Here is a 20546-nt window from a genome sequence, read left to right as displayed (position 1 = left end):
GAGAACGTACTAACTTAAGAAGACAGCACCCGTAGTCGGGATTGAAACTGGGTCTTTGGCGCCGAAAGCGCGGTAAGGCGGTAACTCTACTGCTGTGCCACTGTGCCGTCAGATGCTTCAACTTCCCCCACTCTTTAAACAGGCTCATCTAGTACTCATCAAGGGATATGGGGAGAAGACAGGAACGGGGTGCTGATTGTGGATGATCAGCCATGATCACATTGAATGGCGGCGCTGGCTCGAATGGCCTACTGCTGCACCTTTAGTCTATTATCTAAGTATAAAGTCCAGACAAGTCTCACAATTATGGTTAAGGTTCTGGTTTAATGTAGTCCAGATTTAAGCACTTTGAACAAAATAATTCAAGGATGTGGTCATTTTTCTTCAAACGCCCCCACATTACCAAATGCAAATCTGCTCAAATAAGAGATACTCCTGTATTTTACAGGGCTGCGGCGATCCTAGGGGTCGGGGTCAGGGTCGGATACACAACAAATCAAGGAGTCGGAGTTGGGTGCTTTGGGTTTCGACTCCACAGCCGTGAAATCCTCCGTGCCCTCCATTAAAGTAACCCCGTCAAAAACAGTGGCCAACAAGAATGGGGCCACTTCTAACAGCGAGAAAACAAATATGATCAAGTAATTTTCTTTGCATGCATTCAGATTCGATTGTGCCTCAGTCACTAATAAAACTTTGGGAAGAGTGCACGAACAGAGAAAAATTTGGCCAGATTTTCCCGGAGGCAAAGAACGGATCTTCTCCCAGCGACATCTCTCACTGGGAAGCCATCTTGAAAAACCGACAGTGTTGCAAAAACAGTGAACACTCGACGTTGTCAATACATTGACGTGAGGCGACCGTCAAGACGACAAAAGATGGGAGGTTTAGATTTGATGTGAAAATTACAGGGCAACTCTACGGAGAGCAACCAACACATATTCCTGTTTCCTTCCCAAATCACTCATATTCACCCTTTCCTCCCAGCTGGATGACAAGAGCAGTGAAGTCAGCGATCACGACGAGCGTCGGATCTTGCGGCGCCTCAGGTTTAGTGTCTGATTGTAAAATCGTTAAACTCCAGGTTGGAGACGTTTTTCACGTTGGAGAAATGGGCTTGGTCAATCCGAGACTTTGGGCTGCCCACGGACCTCAGCCAATCCATCCTGCAATGAGAAACAGAAGAAATAAATGGAAAATCAAACAGGCATTTTCATCGTCCTCTCTGGGACACATGGCAATAAAACTCTTTAAGAAGGAACTGCAGATGCTGGAAAATCGGTGGACAAAAATGAAATTCTTGCTTTGCTTCAGCACAACAGAACATATAATCATATAACAATTACAGCACGGAAACAGGCCATCTCGGCCCTACAAGTCCGTGCCGAACAACTTTTTTTCCCCTTAGTCCCACCTGCCTGCATTCATACCATAACCCTCCATTCCCTTCTCATCCATATGCCTATCCAATTTATTTTTAAATGATACCAATGAACCTGCCTCCACCACTTCCACTGGAAGCTCATGCCACACCGCTACCACTCTCTGAGTAAAGAAGTTCCCCCTCATATTACCCCTAAACTTCTGTCCCTTAATTCTGAAGTCATGTCCTCTTGTTTGAATCTTCCCTATTCTCAAAGGGAAAAGCTTGTCCACATCAACTCTGTCTATCCCTCTCATCATTTTAAAGACCTCTATCAGGTCCCCCCTTAACCTTCTGCGCTCCAGAGAATAAAGACCTAACTTATTCAACCTATCTCTGTAACTTAGTTGTTGAAACATAGTAGGCATTGACTACAAAACAGATAAGTGTGTCCATATACCATGATATAAATATATACACACATGGATAAATAAACTGGTAAAGTGCAAATAACAGAAAGTGGTTATTAATAATCAGAGTTTTGTCCGAGCCAGGTTTAATAGCTTGATGGCTGTGGGGAAGTAGCTTTTGCACGCCACACTTTTCAGTTTTTTATTTGTAAAAAAATTTGAAAACCATGTATCATTTTCCTTCCACTTCATAATTATGCTCCACTTTGTGTTGGTCTATCACATAAAATCCCAATAAAATACATTTACGTTTGTGGTTGTAACGTGACAAAATGTGGAAAAGTTCAAGGGGTATGAAAACGTTTGCAAGCCACTGTATACTGTAAGATCTTAAGACAGAGGAGCAGCATGAGACCATTCGGCCCATCAAGTCTGCTTCGCCATTCAATCATGGCTGATCTACTTTTCCCTCCCAACCCCATTCTCCTGCCGTCTCCCCGTAACACAGAAACATAGAAGATAGGTGCAGGAGTAGGCCATTCGTTGGGGAGTCGAGGACCAGAGGACATAGGTTTAAGGTGAAGGGGAAAAGATTTCATAGGAATCTGAGGGGTAACTTTTTCACACAGAGGGTGGTGGGGGTATGGAACGAGCTGCCGGAGGAGGTGGTTGTGGCAAGGATTATCCCAACGTTTAAGAAACAGTTAGACAGGTACATGGATATGACAGGTTTGGAGGGATATGGGCCAAATGAGGGCAGATGGGACTAGCGTAGCTGGGACATGTTGGGACGAAGGGTCTGTTTCCACGCTGTATAACCGGATGACTCTGTATAATACGGTTCAGAGCGTAATCTCGATTGTATTTATGAATGGGGTGGCATTCATTTAATGAATGGGGTGGCATCCATCTTATGAATGGGTGGCATCCATCTTATGAATCCAACCCTGGTGGCAGCTTTCAGGAAAATCATTCTTTTCCACAAATACTGCACATCTATAATATGACCTCATTCACACAATGAATTTCCAACTTTGTGCTAAATGATCTTTCTAAAAATAGCAGATATCTGCCCTAGTTTATTCTTAAGAGTCGGGACAAATCTTTAAAAAGATCTTTGTGTCCAGAAAATTGTGGAAATATCCAAAAGCACAGTTTTGCTAATTTTGCCCATTAATTTAATTGGTAATCTAAACTTAGATTTTTATTGAAAGAAAACTTTAACTGATTTTGTGCCGAAGAGGTATATAATTTAAATAGGCCATTTCTAACTTACGCCAACTTACCATAAAGCTCTCCAGAGATGCTGCCTGACCCGCTGAGTTACTCCAGCATTTTGTGGCCACGTTTGGTTGTCACCTTCCAGTTGCTAACAATGTTCTATTCAACATTTTCCTTGAGCTTTGTCCCCTTTAATGTCTCATTTTCACATAGAAAACAGGTGCAGGAGGAGGCCATTCGGCCCTTCTTACTAGCACCGCCATTCATTGTGATCATGGCTGATCGTCCCCAATCAATAACTCGTGCCTGCCTTCTTCCCATATCCCTTGATTCCACTAGTCCCAAGAGCTCTATATAACTCTCTCTTAAATCCATCCAGTGATTTGGCTTCCACAACTTACCCTTCCATATCTCTGTGTCTCCCTCTCCCCCAACTCTCACTCTGAAGAAGGATCTCGCCCAGAAACGTCACCCATTCCTTCTCTCCAGAGATGCTGCCTGACCCGCTGAGTTACTCCAGCATTTTGTGTCTACCATAAAGCAATGTGTACCACAGAACTGCAGATGCTGGTTTAAATCAAAGATATAGGCACAAAATGCTGGAGTAACTCAGCGGGACAAGCAGTATCTCTGGAGAGAAGGCACGGGTGACGTTTCGGGTCTGAAGAAGGGTCTCGACCCAAAACCTCACCCAAGATTAGGAATGAGAGACTTTTGATCAACCAGGAGACTAAGGTCATAAAATCATAAGATCGTGTGATAGGAGAAGAATTAGGCCATTCGGCCCATCAAGTCTACTCCGTCATTCAATCATGGCTGATCTATCTCTCCCCCCCAATCCCTTTCTCCAACCTTCTTCCCATAACCTCGGACACCCGTAATAATAAAGAATCTATCCATCTCTGCCTTAAAAATATCCACTCAATTGGCCTCCACAGCAATCTGTGGCAAATAATTCCACAGATTCACCACCCTCCGACATGCCCCATGTTAGAAGTGTCCACGTAGCTGGGCTGGAAACTGGAAGTATCCTGAGCCAATTCTGCTACCACCAACATCTATTGCGACAAGTGATGGCTTCCATTGATTGCCGCCGGAAGTTTGCGTCCCTTTCAGGATGCGCGATGACATTTGTAACAAGATGGACACGAAAAGAAGACCACCCTCTGACTAAAGAAATTCCTCCTCATCTCCTTCCTAAAAGAACCTTTCATTCTGAGGCTGTGACCTCTGGTCCGAGACTCTCCCACTAGTGGAAACATCCTCTCCACATCCAAGCCTTTCACTATTCTGCACGTTTCAATGAGGTCCCCCCCCTCATTCTCACAGAGAGTGGTGAGTGTGGAATTCTCTGCCTCAGAGGGCGGTGGAGGCAGGTTCTCTGGATGCTTTTTCAAGAGAGAGCTAGATCGTGCTCTTAAAGATAGCGGAGTCAGGGGATATGGGGAGAAGGCAAGGAACGGGGTACTGATTGGGGATGATCAGCCACGATCACATTGAATGGCGGTGCTGGCTCGAAGGGCCAAATGGCCGACTCCTGCACCTATTGTCTATTGTCATTCTTCTGCACTCCAGCGAATATAGGCCCGTTGCTGTCAAACGCTGACTATATGTTATCAAACGCTCGTGGTATAGAAGAATAAAGGGGTGGGGGGGAACGGGGACTTCAGGATCAGCCGTCGTGCCAGGGTTCACGTTCCGTATGCCTTTTCCGGCTTCTATTTTTGTTTGGCGATTAATAAAGTCCAGCGGTGAATCGTGTCACCGAATACACATCTTGTCGCGTGTGCGTTGAAGATGGCCGCCGCGATCCCACCTCGTGCTACTTACATGCTGTCTATTTTATCCGCTGAGCCCTGCACTTGACCGGCCACCGTGCCTTCTGTCGTATTCTTCACCCAGCCAACCAGGCCTAGTTTTTGGGCCTGGTCCACCGTGTACTGAAGAATAAAAACAGAGAGGAGAAAACGTTACAAACGAGTCCGAGACAGGTTCCTCACAACGGTAAGATTGTGAGGAATGATGATTTGAGATAGTTTAAAAAACAGTGCGCAGGGGCACCGTGGCGCAAGCGGTAGAGTTGCTGCCTTGGGGCGCCAGAGACCCGCGTTCGATCCTGACCACGGGTGTTGTCACTGTGGTGTTTGCACGTTCTCCCCGTGACCTTGTGGGATTTCTCTGGGAGCTCCGGTTTCCTCGCACACTCTAAAGGCATACAGGTTTGTAGGGTACGGTGGCGCAGCGGTAGAGTTGCTGCCTTACAGCACCAGAGACCCAGGTTCGATCCTGGCTGCCAGTGTGGAGTTTGCACGTTCTCCCTGTGAGCGAGTGGATTTTCTCCGGGTGCTCCGGCTTCCTCCCACACGGAAAAGGCCAAAGATCCTATAGCGGAGCAAGATAGACCACTCCTGCTAACTGCAATGGGCTGACGTGTAGTACGCAACGGAGCCGAACATGGATTTTTTTTCATCCATTTCAGTAACCCGACCCGACCCGACCCGACTCGCAGTGTAATCAACGTTGCGTGGGAACAGTTTGTGTTAATAAATTATAATTCTGAAAATGAGAAGATTTTTTACCACAGAACTTTTATTTTTACGAGGATGTTTCCGTAACCGGCTTCCGTCTCCGCACTAGTATCTTTGCTCCGCTACGGGATCTTTGGTTACGGAAATGGGGCCGAAAATTACCCATGAATCTGCCCATGGCCGTACAATGTCTTTAACGTAGAGTGATCTATTTTGCTCGCTATGGGATCTTTGGAAAAGAGGAGCAGGTTTCTCAGTTACACAAAAAAACTGGAGAAACTCAGCGGGTGCAGCAGCATCTATGGAGCGAAGGAAATAGGCAACGTTTCGGGCCGAAACCCTTCTTCAGACTGATCGGGGGCGGGGGTGGGTGGGGACAAGAAAGGGAAAAGGAGGAGTAGCCCGAAGGCTGGGGGATGGGAGGAGACAGCAGGGGGACTGAGGAAGGGTAGGAGACAGCAAGGACTAACAAAATTGGGAGAATTCGATGTTCATGCCCCCGGGGTGCAGACTCCCCAAACGGAAAATGAGGTGCTGTTCCTCCAATTTCCGGTGCTGCTCGCTGTGGCCATGGAGGAGACCCAGGACAGAGAGGTCGGAGACGGAGTGGGAGGGGGAGTTGAAGTGCTGAGCCACCGGGAGGTCAGCTTGGTTATTGCGGACCGAGCGGAGGTGTTCGGCGAAACGATCGCCCAACCTCCGCTTGGTCTCACCGATATAGATCTGCTGACATCTAGAGCAGCGGACGCAATAGATGAGGTTGGAAGAGATGCAGGTAAACCTCTGTCGCACCTGGAACGATTGTTCTCAGTTAATTGGCTTGGTTAAAATTGTAAATTGGCCTTGGGGCGTTGTAGGATAGCGCCAATGTACAGGGTGATCGCTGGTGGGTGACGACTCGATGGGCCGAAGGGACTCGTTTCCTCACTGCATTTCCAAACTAAACAAAACTAGAAGGGAAGCCAAGAAGCACTGTAACTTTTAAGTTCTGCACAAAGAGAAGTTGGAACAGATGGAGTGGTGAGTGTGGATGCGATCACACTGAAACCTTGGGGCAAAGTGAAAGCAGCAACTACTGTGGATTGATGGAATCTCCTCCCTACCATCAGGCCCTGTGTCACACAAAATGGTGACTGTGGTGATTCATTACCCAACCGCATTCTCAGTAGAACGAGACATTCAGAGCCATCTGCCATCCCCTCCCAATGTCAGAACAAGTGCAAAGATAGGCAGAGCAGCAATCAGAGTAGGACAGGTGAAACAACTCCTGGCTGGACTCACAGCTAATAGACCATAGACAATAGGTGCAGTAGGCCATTCGGCCCTTCGAGCCAGCACTGCCATTCATGGTTGATCATCCACAATCAGTACCCCGTTCCTGCCTTCTCCCCACATCCCCTGAAGACCTTAAGACATTGGAACAGAATTAGACCATGTTCCACCCTCTGACTAAAGAATTTCATAAACAATAGGTGCAGGAGTAGGCCATTCGGCCCTTTGAGCCAGCACCGCCATTCAATGTCTTCATGGCTGATCATCCACAATCAGTACCCCGTTCCTGCCTTCTCCCCACATCCCCTGACTCCGCTATCTTTAAGAGCCCTATCCAGCTCTCTCTTGAAAGTATCCAGAGAACCGGCCTCCACCGAGAATTCCACAGACTCACAACTCTCTGGGTGAAAAAGTGTTTCCTCGTCTCCGTTTTAAATGGCTTACCCCTTATTCTTAAACTGTGTGTGTGGTCCCTTGTTTTGGACTCCCCCCCAACATCGGAGAATTCCCCCCAAGCTGATACGCATAAGGTAGTGGGTATGTGTAACAAGTTGCCAGAGGAGGTAGTTAAGGCAGGTACAATCACAACATTTAATAGACATTTGGACAGGTACATGGATAGGAAAGGTTGGGAGGGATATGGGCCAAACATGGGCAGGTGGGAATAGTGTAGATGGGACGTCTTGGTTGGCATGCACAAGTTGGGCCGAAGGGTCCGTTTCCGTGCTGTAACTCATAGAAACATAGAAATTAGGTGCAGGAGTAGGCCATTCGGCCCTTCGAGCCTGCACCGCCATTCAATATGATCATGGCTGATCATCCAACTCAGTTTCCCGTACCTGCCTTCTCTCCATACCCCCCTGATCCCCTTAGCCACAAGGGCCACATCTAACTCCCTCTTAAATATAGCCAATGAAATGGCCTCAACTACCCTCTGTGGCAGAGAGTTCCAGAGATTCACTACTCTCTGTGTGAAAAAAGTTCTTCTCATCCCGGTTTTAAAGGATTCCCCCCTTATCCTTAAGCTGTGACCCCTTGCCCTGGACTTCCCCAACATTGGGAACAATCTTCCTGCATCTAGCCTGTCCAACCCCTTAAGAATTTTGTAAGTTTCTATAAGACTCAATGATACTCTGATTTGCCCATCAACAGTCTCTGCCCAAATGAAGAGTACATGACATAATGAGAAACCCAAAGCCATTTCAATCACCACTTGTATCCGCATCACCGCGGATGATCTGAGGGAAATTTTCGTGTCAATACTGATTTTCTGTGGGCAAAGGCACAGGAATAGTGCCTTTGCCATAGAGGGAGTGCAGAGACGGTTCACCAGACTGATTCCTGGGATGTCAGGACTGTCTTATGAAGAAAGACTGGATAGACTTGGTTTATACTCTCTAGAATTTAGAAAATTGAGAGGGGATCTTATAGAAACTTACAAAATTCTTAAGGGGTTGGACAGGCTAGATGCAGGAAGGTTGTTCCCGATGTTGGGGAAGTCCAGGACAAGGGGTCACAGCTTGAGGATAAGGGGGAAATCCTTTAAAACCGAGATGAGAGGAACTTTTTTCACACAGAGAGTGGTGAATCTCTGGAACTCTCTGCCACAGAGGGTAGTTGAGGTCAGTTCATTGGCTATATTTAAGAGGGAGTTAGATGTGGCCCTTGTGGCTAAGGGGATCAGAGGGTATGGAGAGAAGGCAGGTATGGGATACTGAGTTGGATGATCAGCCATGATCATATTGAATGGCGGTGCAGGCTCGAAGGGCCGAATGGCCTACTCCTGCACCTAATTTCTATGTTTCTATGAATATATCTGGAGGGGAAAAAAAAGCTGATATCATCAATAGTGACCATGAAACTAAATATTTGTCATAGTAACGGATCAGCTTCACTGATGTAGTTCGGGTACGGAAGTCTGCTATCCTAACCCAGTCAGGCCTATCTGTGGCTTTAAACCACAGGAGAGTGGTTGAATCATTCCTGCTCCCTGAAGTGTCTCAGAAAGCTACTCAGTTCAGGGACTTAAGTAAATGTACAGAAAATATTCACGAGGATGTCGCCAGCACTAGAGGGTGTGAGCTACAGGGAGAGGTTGAGCAGGCTGGGACTATTCCCTGCAGCGCAGGATGATAAGGAGTGATCTTATAGAGGTGTATAATATCATGAGTGGAATAGATCGAGTAGATGCACAGAGTCTCTTGCCCAGAGTAGGGGAATCGAGGACTAGAGGACATAGGTTTAAGGTGAAGGGGAAAAGATTTAATAGGAGTCTGAGAGGTAACCTTTTTCACACAAAGGGTAGTGGGTGCATGGAACAAGCTGCCAGAGGAGGTACTTGAGGCTGGGACTATCCCAACATTTCAAGAGACAGATAGACAGATACTTGGATAGGACAAGTTTGGAGGGATATGGACCAAATGCTGGCAGGTGGGACTAGTGTGGTTGGGACATGTTGGCCGGTGTGGGCAAGTTTGGCCGAAGGGGCTGTTTCCACACCGTATCACTCCAGTTGGAACTTAGTAAATTGAGTTAATCAAATGAATTTGAAACGAAAAGCTATTATCTGTAATGGTGGGCAGGTAGCAACTGGATTATCATAAAATCCCATCTGGCTCACTAAAGCCCCCGAGGCAAGGAAATCTGGCTTGCTTATCCTGTCACTCGACTCCAGATGCGGCAGGCTTTTAATTGGTTCCTTAGTTCTGGCGCAATTAAGATGGGCTATTACTGGTGGTCTATACTCCACGAGCATGTAAGTGAAAAAATCTGCACCAGAAATCCGCTTTGTAAGAAGTGCCTTATAATTGCCTTCATGAGAACGAACAGCATCATCATCTCACTTCACATATGCTGCTGACTGCTTGGGTCTTCTTTTGCGCTCATCCCGAACTTCGGTCACGGTGGTGGCAGCGGTAGAGTTGCTGCCTTACAGCGAATGCAGCACCGGAGACCCGGGTCCGATCCCGACTACGGGTGCTGTCTGTACGGAGTTTGTACGTTCTCCCCCCCCCCCGTGGGTTTTCTCCAACAGAGTAAGACTGGTGGGAGAACTGGGAGAGAGGGGGGGTGGGGATGGAGAGAAAGCAAGGGCTATCTGAAATTAGAGAAGTCAATGTTCATACCGCTGGGGTGTAAATTACCCAAGCAAAATATGAGGTGCTGCTCCTCCACTTTGCGCTGGGCCTCTCAGAGAGTTGCGAGTCTGTGGAGTTCTGCCTCAGGCCGGTTCTCTTGATACTTTCAAGAGAGGGCTAGATAGGGCTCTTAAAGATAGCAGAGTCAGGGGATATGGGGAGAAGGCAGAAACGGGGTACTGATTGGGGATGATCAGCCATGATCACATTGAATGGCGGTGCTGGCCTACTCCTGCACCTATTGTCTAACTCAGCAGATGAGGCAGCATCTCTGGAGAAAAGGAATGGGCGATGTTTGAAACGTTGCCTGTTCCTTCTCTCCATAGATGCTGCCTCACCCGCTGAGTTACTCCAGCATTTTGTGTCTACCTTTGATTTTATCCAGCATCTGCAGTTCGTTCTTACACATTATGTATTTTCAGAGCTTGCGCCAGGGGCTAGGTGCCTCAGCTGCCAGGCATGGGAAGAGTCACAGGCCATACACCATGATTTTCTGATAAGTAGCAGTCGAGATTGCTTGCCCATGGCGGGTATTTGGAAAACGTGGACAAAGTTGCATTATCTTTCATTCAAAAAGGCCATCAAGCGATGTCTTCTGGATAAAATCAGCTTCACCTGAATGGATCTGTGAAGGGGAGCTCAAGTTTGACTAATCTGATCTGAGGAGTTCACTGGCTTGGTGGGTTGAGAAGAAAGAGCTCCCTGCTGCTTTCAAAACAGTGTCAAAGAATCGCTGGCAGCCATTTGAATAGGCAGACAGACCCTACAATGCTGCAATGGACTTTAGCTGATGGAATAAATCCTAAACATAGAAACATAGAAATTAGGTGCAGGAGTAGGCCATTCGGCCCTTCGAGCCTGCACCGCCATTCAATATGATCATGGCTGATCATCCAACTCAGTATCCCGTACCTGCCTTCTCTCCATACCCCCTGATCCCCTTAGCCACAAGGGCCACATCTAACTCCCTCTTAAATATAGCCAATGAAGTGGCCTCAACTACCCTCTGTGGCAGAGAGTTCCAGAGATTCACCACTCTCTGCGTGAAAAAAGTTCTTCTCATCTCGGTTTTAAAGGATTTCCCCTTTATCCTTAAGCTGTGACCCCTTGTCCTGGACTTCCCCAACATCGGGAACAATCTTCCTGCATCTAGCCTGTCCAACCCCTTAAGAATTTTGTAAGTTTCTATAAGATCTATAAGATCCCCTCTCAATCTTCTTCAATCAAACATGATGGAGGACTTGAATTCCTAGAGGCAAAATACGATCAAAGGGGGAGGTGGTCAGTTACTGAAACGCTCGTGAGGGAAGATTTTAATTTAATTTAGTTTAGGGATACAGTGTGGAAACAGGCTCTTCGGCCCACTGAGTCCGTGCTGACCGACAATCCCGTAGGGCGCCGATTGGACGAGAGAGACATCGGGCAGCAGGCAATGGGGGCGGGACATGATGATTCAGCGCGATGATTGGAGGAGGGAGGAGTTGGGGGGGGGGGGGGGGGGGACTGAGGATAGAGTGCGGTGATTAGAGGAGGGAGACGTGGCACGGACCTGCATCTCATCCCCAGCCAGGATCGATCCTGGACGGCTCTCCCCCGCTGTCCCATCCCTACCTGAGTGCCCCTCACACGGGTGGCCAGAGAGGTCGTCAGTCAGACGGGAGCTGTACCCTCAGGCCCGCGCAGAGAAGCAGCGCTAAACCCAGCTCAACTCTGCCTGTCCCGACAGGTTAACCTGTTTGGGCCTGCGGGAAATATGGCCAGCGCGGAGAAGCAGCGCTGGTGTCCCGTCAGGGCTGTGGTTAACCCGGCGAGACAGGCAGAGTTGAGCTGCATTTAGCGCTGGATTGAGCCTCCGAAGCCTCGCGCGTGTGAGTGTGCGCAAGTGCGCGTGGCCGCCAAAAAATTGTGTGTCCCCCCCTGTCCCCTCCATGTTTTGATAGCAAGTTCCTTGCCTGGTTGAAAGGATCCCATACCGCTCCACAATACTCCAATTTGGAGCCTGACTAAGGACTTGTAGGCATTCTCTTTGACGGATGTACTACACACGTGAAAATTTCTTTTGAGAAGGCCGAGAGTTCTATTTGCTTTTGAGTGACTTAAGGAATGTGCAGCATGTATCATCTGCATGGTAACATATATATATATATATAGTACTAACACACTAATCTACACCGGCCAATTATCTACACTAAAAATGCTTAAGAAGGAACTACAGATGTTGGTAGGTAGACAAAAGTGATGGAGAAATCGAAGGTAGACAAAGTGCCGGAGAAACTCAGCGGGTGAGTTTGTCCAGCACTTTTGTCTACCTAAACTAAAAACCCTTCTTCAGACAAATTCAGTATTATCGTTTACTTGTGTGTGCTGAGCAGACCGACGGTACTCACGAAGAACGTGGAAAGTCAAAAGAATTCCTCAGAAAATTGGAAGTATCGATTCGCACCCCCTCCCCTTCAATGAGTACATACTCACTTTTGACAGTCCGGTACCTTGTGTGACATAGGGAGGACATAGTGGTGAGAAACAGACCCGTTGGGAGTCAGCAATCTTACCTTTCGGAAAAAGACACCTGGAAATGAAAAGGAAATAAAAATAAATCATTCGTCATTTCCTACAGAGAGTGCCGCTGCAATTTTTGAGGGATGTATCCCAGGTCCCCAACAGTCTCAAAGTGAGCAACAGGGCACAAATATACATTTCCCGCTCAGAACTCACGGTGGCGCAGCGGGTAGTGTTGCTGCCTTGCAGGGCTTGCAGTGCCAGAGACCCGGGTTCGATCTCCGTACAAGGGTGCTGTCTGTACGGAGTTTGTACATTCTCCCCCCGTGACCGAGATCTTCGGTTTCCTCCCACACTCCAAAGAAGTGCAGGTTTGTAGATTAGTGTTTTTGGTGTAAGTGTCATTTGTCCCTAGTGTGTGTAGGATGGTGTGAACCTGGTGGGCCGAAGGGCCTGTTTCCGCTCTGTATCTCTGAATTGAACTGAACAGTCTATCTCAATGATGTTGAAACAAGGAGCTGCAGATGTTGATCTGTACACAAAGCACTGGAGTAACGCAGCAGGTCGGGCAGCATCTCTGGAGAACATGGATGGGTGACATTTCCGGTCGGGAGCCTTCTTCAAATGTCTTGTATTGCATCCCTGGTTACTGAGGCAGCCTGGATTAGAGTAGTTTAGAGGTATAGCGTGGAAAAAGGTGGATAATTCCCATCCTTTTAGAAGCACCTGCATCACGAGTTAAAAATTGATATACTGCCAGAGATATTTGTTCAGATTTTTTCGAGCGAACTAGGCTGTTTTCACATGGTAGCGGGGTGAATTTTGACCCAATCCCCCAATAGAAGGTTTACCAAAGCCTGTAGAAGGGTTCCCACCCATAATGTCACCTAGTCATGTTCTCCAGGGAAGCTGCCTGACCTGCTGCGTTACTCCAGCATTTTGTGTCTTTGCTTGCCATTAGAGTTAAGGGCCAGTCCCACCTTCACGACCTCTGCCGAGTTTGCCCTTGACTCATACTCGCAGCATGGTCGTTACGAGGTCGTAGGAGGTCGTAGCTAGGCCGTGATGCTAGTCGTGGGTACCCGTGGCATCAAGTAGGTCGTGGCTTCTTTTCTAGCATGATGAAAAATTAGGTCGTGAAGTGGGACAGGCCCTTTAGGCTGAGAACACGAGACAAAGGCTTAAAAACTATTGAAAATGGTGTTGCATTTATTGCAATCGTTTAGCAGATGTATAGTTCTTTTTTTCCACCATTTTATCAAAGCAACATCTATTAATTTATTAGAAATTAATCAATGAAGACATTTAATGCACAGCACGATTAATCCAGTGCCAAAAAGGAGAGCAGCTAGTGGAACTCAGCGGGTCATAGAAACATAGAAAATAGGTGCAGGAGGGGAGGCCATTCGAGCCTGCACCGCCATTCAATATGATCATGGCTGATCATCCAACTCAGCATCCTGTACCTGCCTTCTCTCCATACCCCCTGATCCCTTTAGCCACAAGGGCCACATCTAACTCCTTCTTAAATATAGACAGCATCTAGGGAGGAACTCAGTGGGTCAGGCAGCATCTAGGGAGGAAATGGGCAGCTGACATTTAAAGTCAAGACCCTGCATCGAGACTCTTCATTCCAGCGTCTGCAGTCTCTTGTGACTCCACAACTATTCCAATGTTTGACTTTGGTACTGATTAAATAGATGGCAGTGATCACACTACTGGCCTGCATGAGTCCCACCGTAAATTGTAGGAGCAGCACCTCATATTTCGCTTGGGCGGTTTACACCCCAGCGGTATGAACATTGACTTCTCCAATTTCAGGTAGTCCCTGCTTTCTCCTCCCCTTCCCTCTGCCACAGCCCACTGCCTCCGCTTCTTCCTTTCTTCTTCCCGTCCCCCCACATCAGTCTGAGGAAGGGTCTCGACCCGAAACGTTGCCTTTTTTCTTTGCTCCATAGATGCTGCCTCACCAACTGAGTTTCTCCAGCATTTTTGTCTACACTCCTGTTGAATGTAAATTGCGGGAGCCCCAGTAATTTTTGCTGTCAAGCAAATGATTGAGGGAAGCGGAGGTGGATGCAAAATGCCGGAGTAACTCAGCGGGACAGGCAGCATCTCTGGAGAGAAGGAATGAGGGAAGTTGGTTTGTTTTGGGATGAGAGTCAACAGCAAGATGCAGTGGGATAAATGTGGCTGCTACTCTGCAGGGCTGATTAATGGCAAGACTCAATCCTAAGTTAGAGTTCAGAGACCAGCAATGCGCATCTCCCTCTGTGGCCCCACTGATAAACTGACCAAATTGGAATTGGGCAATGTCTCGTGACTGAAATTAGGCAGTGATTAGGCGGTGATGGAGCAGATATGTTGTCCAAAGTTCATTTTAGTATCAAACTTAACATCATTGATGGTGAGAGATCCGACTGAATCTCACACAGTTGACTGCGAGGGGAATAGACTAGTTTGAGAAAGAGTTTGTGACTCTGGGCAAACGCTGAAAATTACTTTCATGTATATGTCAAAAATGCTGGGGAAACTCAGCGGGTGAGGCAGCATCGATGGAGCGAAGGAAATAGGCAACGTTTCGGGTCGAAACCCCTGAAGGGTTTCCACCCGAAACGTTGCCTATTTCCTGCACTCCATGGATGCTGCCTCACCCGCTGAGTTTCTCCAGCATTTTTGTCTACCTTCGATTGTTCCAGCATCTGCAGTTCCTTCTTAAACAAAACTTCATGTATATGTCATCCGTTGCATAGCAATCCATTAAAATAAATAAACACCTCGTTTATGCAGTCAAAGCCAATCGCCCATCACCACTGGAAAATAAATCGTCAATTTTGTGAGATGAATCCATCTGTTCCCCTGCTGCTCAGGGAATAATCTGATGAGATAACGGTGACCAAAGATAAGACTAAACGTTATCACCAATACGAGAAGAGTCCTTGTCAGACCCCTTTTAACGGAGGAAGCTTTAATCTTGATTGCTAAGGGTGATAAAACTGCACTACGCTCAGTCCACACAAATAATCCTGCTGTATTTTTTTTGCTGCAGATCTGAAGTTAAACCTCTGCAGCAATTATTGAGATGCCTGTCCTGTGCGGGTTATGGGCAGAATAGCATGCCTTTCGGATATGTGGCTTGCAGCACCACCAAGAGGACAGAGAGGGTTTCGGCCCGAAACGTTGCCTATTTCCTTCGCTCCTTAGATGCTGCTGCACCCGCTGAGTTTCTCCAGCACTTTTTTCTACCTTCGATTTTCCCACATCTGCAGTTCCTTTTTAAACACTGGACAGAAATACACACTGGTTTTAAACCCAGCACACTCAAGAATTGGTATTTAGTTTAGAGATACAGCACGGAAACAGGCCCCAAGGCATCCAACTCAGTATCCTGTACCTGCCTTCTCTCCATAGCCCCTGATCCCTTTAGCCACAAGGGCCACATCTAACTCCCTCTTAAATATAGCCAATGAACTGGCCTCAACTACATTCTGTGGCAGAGAATTCCACAGATTCACCACTCTCTATGTAAAAAATGTTTTTCTCATCACAGTCCTAAAAGATTTCCCCTTTATCCTTAAACTGTGACCCCTTGTTCTGGACTTCCCCAACATCGGGAACAATCTTCCTGCATCTAGCCTGTCCAACCCCGTAAGAATTTTGTAAGCTTCTATAAGATCCCCCCTCAATCTTCTAAATTCTAGCGAGTACAACAAGCCGAGTCTATCCAGTCTTTCTTCATATGAAAGTCCTGACATCCCAGGAATCAGGAGAAACGCTGGATTAACAAGATAAATGTGAGGGTCTACAACTAGGGGCGTGGAGGGAATATTTGGAATTCTCTAGTATATAAAATGGTGGATAACATTTGCGTGTGTGCATATCTAAGAACTGATTTGTGAACTCTAAAGGAACTAAGATATTTGGGAATTGAGGAGGGATTTAAGGGAACCAAGATATATGGGAATTGAGTGGGAGATCAAGGGGGAAGCACGACATATGGGGATTGAGTGGGAAAGTGGATGAGGCAGAGGATTACTCATGACTCCATGGAGTGATAGATCAGGCTCAAGAGGCCTTATAAATCACTCCGGTTTCTATTTATTTTGTTCTTAAAATGTTGGTTGATGATATATGGTTCCCTCGACCAACCTAACCTCACCACATTCCACAATTATAGTCTGTGCACTACTTTTAAATTCAACACTTCCATTTCTGCATTGAAAATAAGAACTGAAAATGCCAGGACTGCTGAAGAGATCAAACAGAAACCAGGGGGAAGAAAAGCAGAGTTAACGTTCATTAGATCAGAACTGGACAAAGATAGAAATAAAACAGGGTTACACAAAAAAGCTGGAGAAACTCAGCGGGTGCAGCAGCATCTATGGAGCGAAGGAAATAGGCAACGTTTCGGCCCGAAACGTTTCCTATTTCCTTCGCTCCATAGATGCTGCTGCACCCGCTGAGTTTCTCCAGCTTTTTTGTGTAACCTTCGATTCTCCAGCATCTGCAGTTCCCTCTTAAACACTAGAAATAAAACAGGTTTGACATTTACTTCTATCTTTATTCATGTGGTTACTTATTGTGACACAGGCCGCTATTTGGCTCACTGGCTCCTTCGTGGCTCTCAGCAGGGCATTCCCATTATTACCCCTCTTATTTCCCTGTAGCCTCGTAAATTATTCCTCCCACATGTTCTCCCTTGTTTTGATACTTGCCTAAGCGGTAATTTACAGCGGTTTACCAGCACGTTTCGGGACAAAGGAGGAAACGGAAGCACGTGGGGAAAGCTCGTGGTCAGAGAGAGAGAGCGTGCAGATTCCACGCTGACAGCACCCACGTTTAGAATGGAAACCAGGTGGCTGAAGCTGTGAGGCAGCAGCACTAATCGTTCCTGCTACTGTGTCACCCACTGATCCATCACGTTAGTTCATTTCTAACACCTAAATAATGTGTATTATTCTCTTTTCTTGTTTAGTTTAGAGATATAGTTCGGAAACAGGCCCTTCGGCCCACCGGGTCCGCGCCGACCAGCGATCCCCGCACGTTAACACTATCCTACACCCACTAGGGACAATTTTTACATTCACCAAGCCAATTAACCTACAAACCTGGAGTGTGGGAGGAAACCGAAGATCTCGGAGAAAGCCCACGCAGGTCACAGGGAGAAGGTACAAACTCCGTACAGACAAGCACCCGTGGTTGGGATCGAACCCTGGTCTCTGGCGCTGTGAAGCAGCAACTCTACCAGTGCACCACCATTAGGGAGAAAAAATTCTAAAGCACCAACCCTGACCCTCGACGTCTGAGAGTTTTCAGCGCATTCCTTTGGGAAGTTTCGAAACAGAACACACAGAATTACTTCACAATCAATATTTAGGAATAGTTAACATCTCTGACCACACACCCACCAAACAGGATAATTTAAAAAAAAATTAAAAGACAGCATGTTACTCACTGGTGAACAGTGCAGTTTAGTTTAGTTTAGAGATACAGCGCAGGAACAGGACCTTCGGCCCACCGAGTCCGCGCCGCGCCGACCAGCGATCCCCGCACATTAACACTATCCTACACACACTAGGGTGTGTGGTTTTTTTTACACAAGCACTGTAAGGCAGCAACTCTACCTCTGTGTTACCGTGCCGCGTTAAACATGGGTATTCAGGAGAGGGTAGACCCAGCTTGGCCTACATATGACTCAGCAATGTGGCAGACTGTTCACGTCTCTGTTTTGTCAGTTTACACAAAATAAGCGTGTTTATTTATTTACTTTCTTTGCACAGAAATCTCACCCGAACAAATTTCTATTCTGTATCCCATGTTATTTTGGCAGTGAATCCATAGAAACGTAGAAACATAGAAATTAGGTGCAGGAGTAGGCCATTCGGCCCTTCGAGCCTGCACCGCCATTCAATATGATCATGGCTGATCATCCAACTCAGTATCCCGTACCTGCCTTCTCTCCATACCCCCCTGATCCCCTTAGCCACATCTAACTCCCTCTTAAATATAGCCAATGAACTGGCCTCAACTACCCTCTGTGGCAGAGAGTTCCAGAGATTCACCACTCTCTGTGTGAAAAAAGTTCTTCTCAATCCGGTGGCAGATAAGACACAAAATGCTGGAACAACTCAGCGGGACGGGCAGCATCTCTGGAGAGAAGGAACGGGTAACGTTTCGGGTCGAGACCGGTCTGAAGAAGGGTTTCGACCCAAAACATCACCCTTTCCTTCTCTCCAGAGACGCTGCCTGTCCCGCTGAGTCACTCTCGCATTTTGTGTCTACCTTCGGTGAAAACCAGTTCCTTCTTTCACCAGAGCAACTAGATAGCATTAGGAGAGGCAGATTTTATCTCCCCTCCTGTCCGTTCCTATCATGGCCATCTTTAGTACCATGTTCACATCAGGCAATTGAACACAGACAGGATTATGGGAACGTCAGCTACGGTTAAATGCTGTACAGGTACTTTTTAACATTCGGTAACATTGGAATTATTCGTTACAATCCATATTTTTCCTACAGATTATCCGTAGTGCAACACTCTCTATGGTATTTGTAGCTCAAAAATCGGTCCTTTAAATAAATATTACAGCACAGCATAAGTGATGAATCTAGAAATGCAAAGGGCATTCAAATATTCACTGCCTTGCACAGATGTGCAAAGTTCTGACTTAAAGAGTTGTCAGCCACACCTGCCAAAATAGGCTTATAACGCAGATAAATTTCCCTTGCATCTCCTTTTTCTGATGGCTTCTGCCTTTTTGTGAGTTTTGCTGGGCTATTTTCAGCTGACTCCCTTCCTCCAGCCAGAGAAAGGAGATGAAATGAAATTAAAAAGCAGAGAAAAGGAAAAATGCTTGCCCCCCCCCCCCCCGCATCACACCAACCCTGTACAATTCCGAAGATCTCGTAATCCACGGTTTTCAGCCCTGTGGCGGTGGAGCTCATCCTCTGAAGCCGATGCATACAAACGAGGGCGCTGTCGTCTGAGAGCTGAGCCACTGCTTCTGCCTGTAGCCTCTACAGGATCCGAATGGGAACAAAATCCTGCCATCAGTCAGAGGGAGAGGAAGGAAACACAGGAGAGAATGATAATGAGGGGTGTTTACAAAATGGTGAAAATGTATTATATAATGTTCAACTCGCTTTGCAATATATTTACATATATTCATCAGAAACTAATTATAGAGCTTTATAATACATTTTATGTGAGCTGACAACATTGCACATGAAATTTCAAGGCACGGTTTTGTTCACCAATTTATCATTTCAGGTGAAATAAATTGCAACAGAATATTACATGTACATTAATCACAACATTTGATTTTTTAAACATTTTTTTTCCCCAAAGAAATGTTCTCATGTACTGTCATTTTGAACACACAGTACTAATTTAATTGCAGATTGTTTTTCACCCAAAGTTGACAGGTGATAAAACGCAGGATTTTCTCAATTTGCTATGGTGGTCAGCTGTTCGTTTTGCTATTCACTGTCATGGGTCTGTCCCAGTTAGACAATTTTTTTAGGCAACTGCAGGCGACTAGTTTGTCGCCACATGTTCGACGGGAGAAGTCTCCTCAGTCGCGCAAAAAGCCATAGCGTCTTTCTGGTCATGTTGAAAAATTTTCAGCAACAGTGGGTTTGAGGCCAATGAGCGTAGCTTGACTTCTCCTGACGTAGGTTGTCGCAAAGATGACGTGGGTATGACAGTTATGACGTGGGTATGACAGGTATACGGCTATGACAGTCGCCGGCAGTTGCCTAAAAAATCTCCAAGTGGGACAGGCCCATTAGAATAACACTCTCCAAACCCTTGTTCTACTACAACTTCTTGCATTTGGGCAATCAGAACCTTTAGTCAGAATAAAGGGGTCCTCCCCTGTGGCCTATGGACCTAATAGGCAACGTTTCGGGCCGAAAAGTTACCTATTTTCTTTGCTCCATAGATGATGCTGCACCCGCTGAGTTTCTCCATCATTTTTGTGTACCTTCTAATCCTGTGTGTGGACTCGCTAAGAAGAAGATATCAGAGATATATGTCCTGTTCCACAGAAACTGCAGCTGCCAGTACTTGCATGTGCTCCAGCCATATATTCCATTCTGAGTGGTGTATGACTCTTAT

The 20546-nt window shown here is 46.6% G+C and overlaps 1 protein-coding gene across 2 annotated transcripts; it reads right to left on the bottom strand.

Annotated features, from left to right (window-relative positions):
* Window positions 1-304: 304 nt before the first annotated feature.
* Window positions 305-20526, bottom strand: LOC129714962 (acylphosphatase-2-like). 2 transcript variants are annotated; one of them, XM_055664749.1, is made up of 5 exons: window positions 20351-20526; window positions 19312-19471; window positions 12401-12497; window positions 4822-4931; window positions 305-1163 (listed from the first exon to the last, which is right to left on the bottom strand). In XM_055664749.1, exons 1-5 carry the CDS (start codon window positions 20400-20402, stop codon window positions 1049-1051), a joined length of 534 nt encoding a protein of 177 aa, XP_055520724.1. In that variant the 5' UTR covers window positions 20403-20526; the 3' UTR covers window positions 305-1048. The 2 variants fall into 2 exon arrangements, with proteins under 2 accessions (XP_055520724.1, XP_055520725.1); XM_055664750.1 differs by having other exon boundaries at window positions 12481-12497; window positions 20413-20497.
* Window positions 20527-20546: the final 20 nt, after the last annotated feature.

Source organism: Leucoraja erinacea, chromosome 44 (assembly GCF_028641065.1).
Source record: "Leucoraja erinacea ecotype New England chromosome 44, Leri_hhj_1, whole genome shotgun sequence".
NCBI classification, from domain to species: domain Eukaryota; kingdom Metazoa; phylum Chordata; class Chondrichthyes; order Rajiformes; family Rajidae; genus Leucoraja; species Leucoraja erinaceus.
Note: the sequence above shows the minus strand (reverse complement) of the source record. Positions and strands in the feature narration are given on the sequence as shown.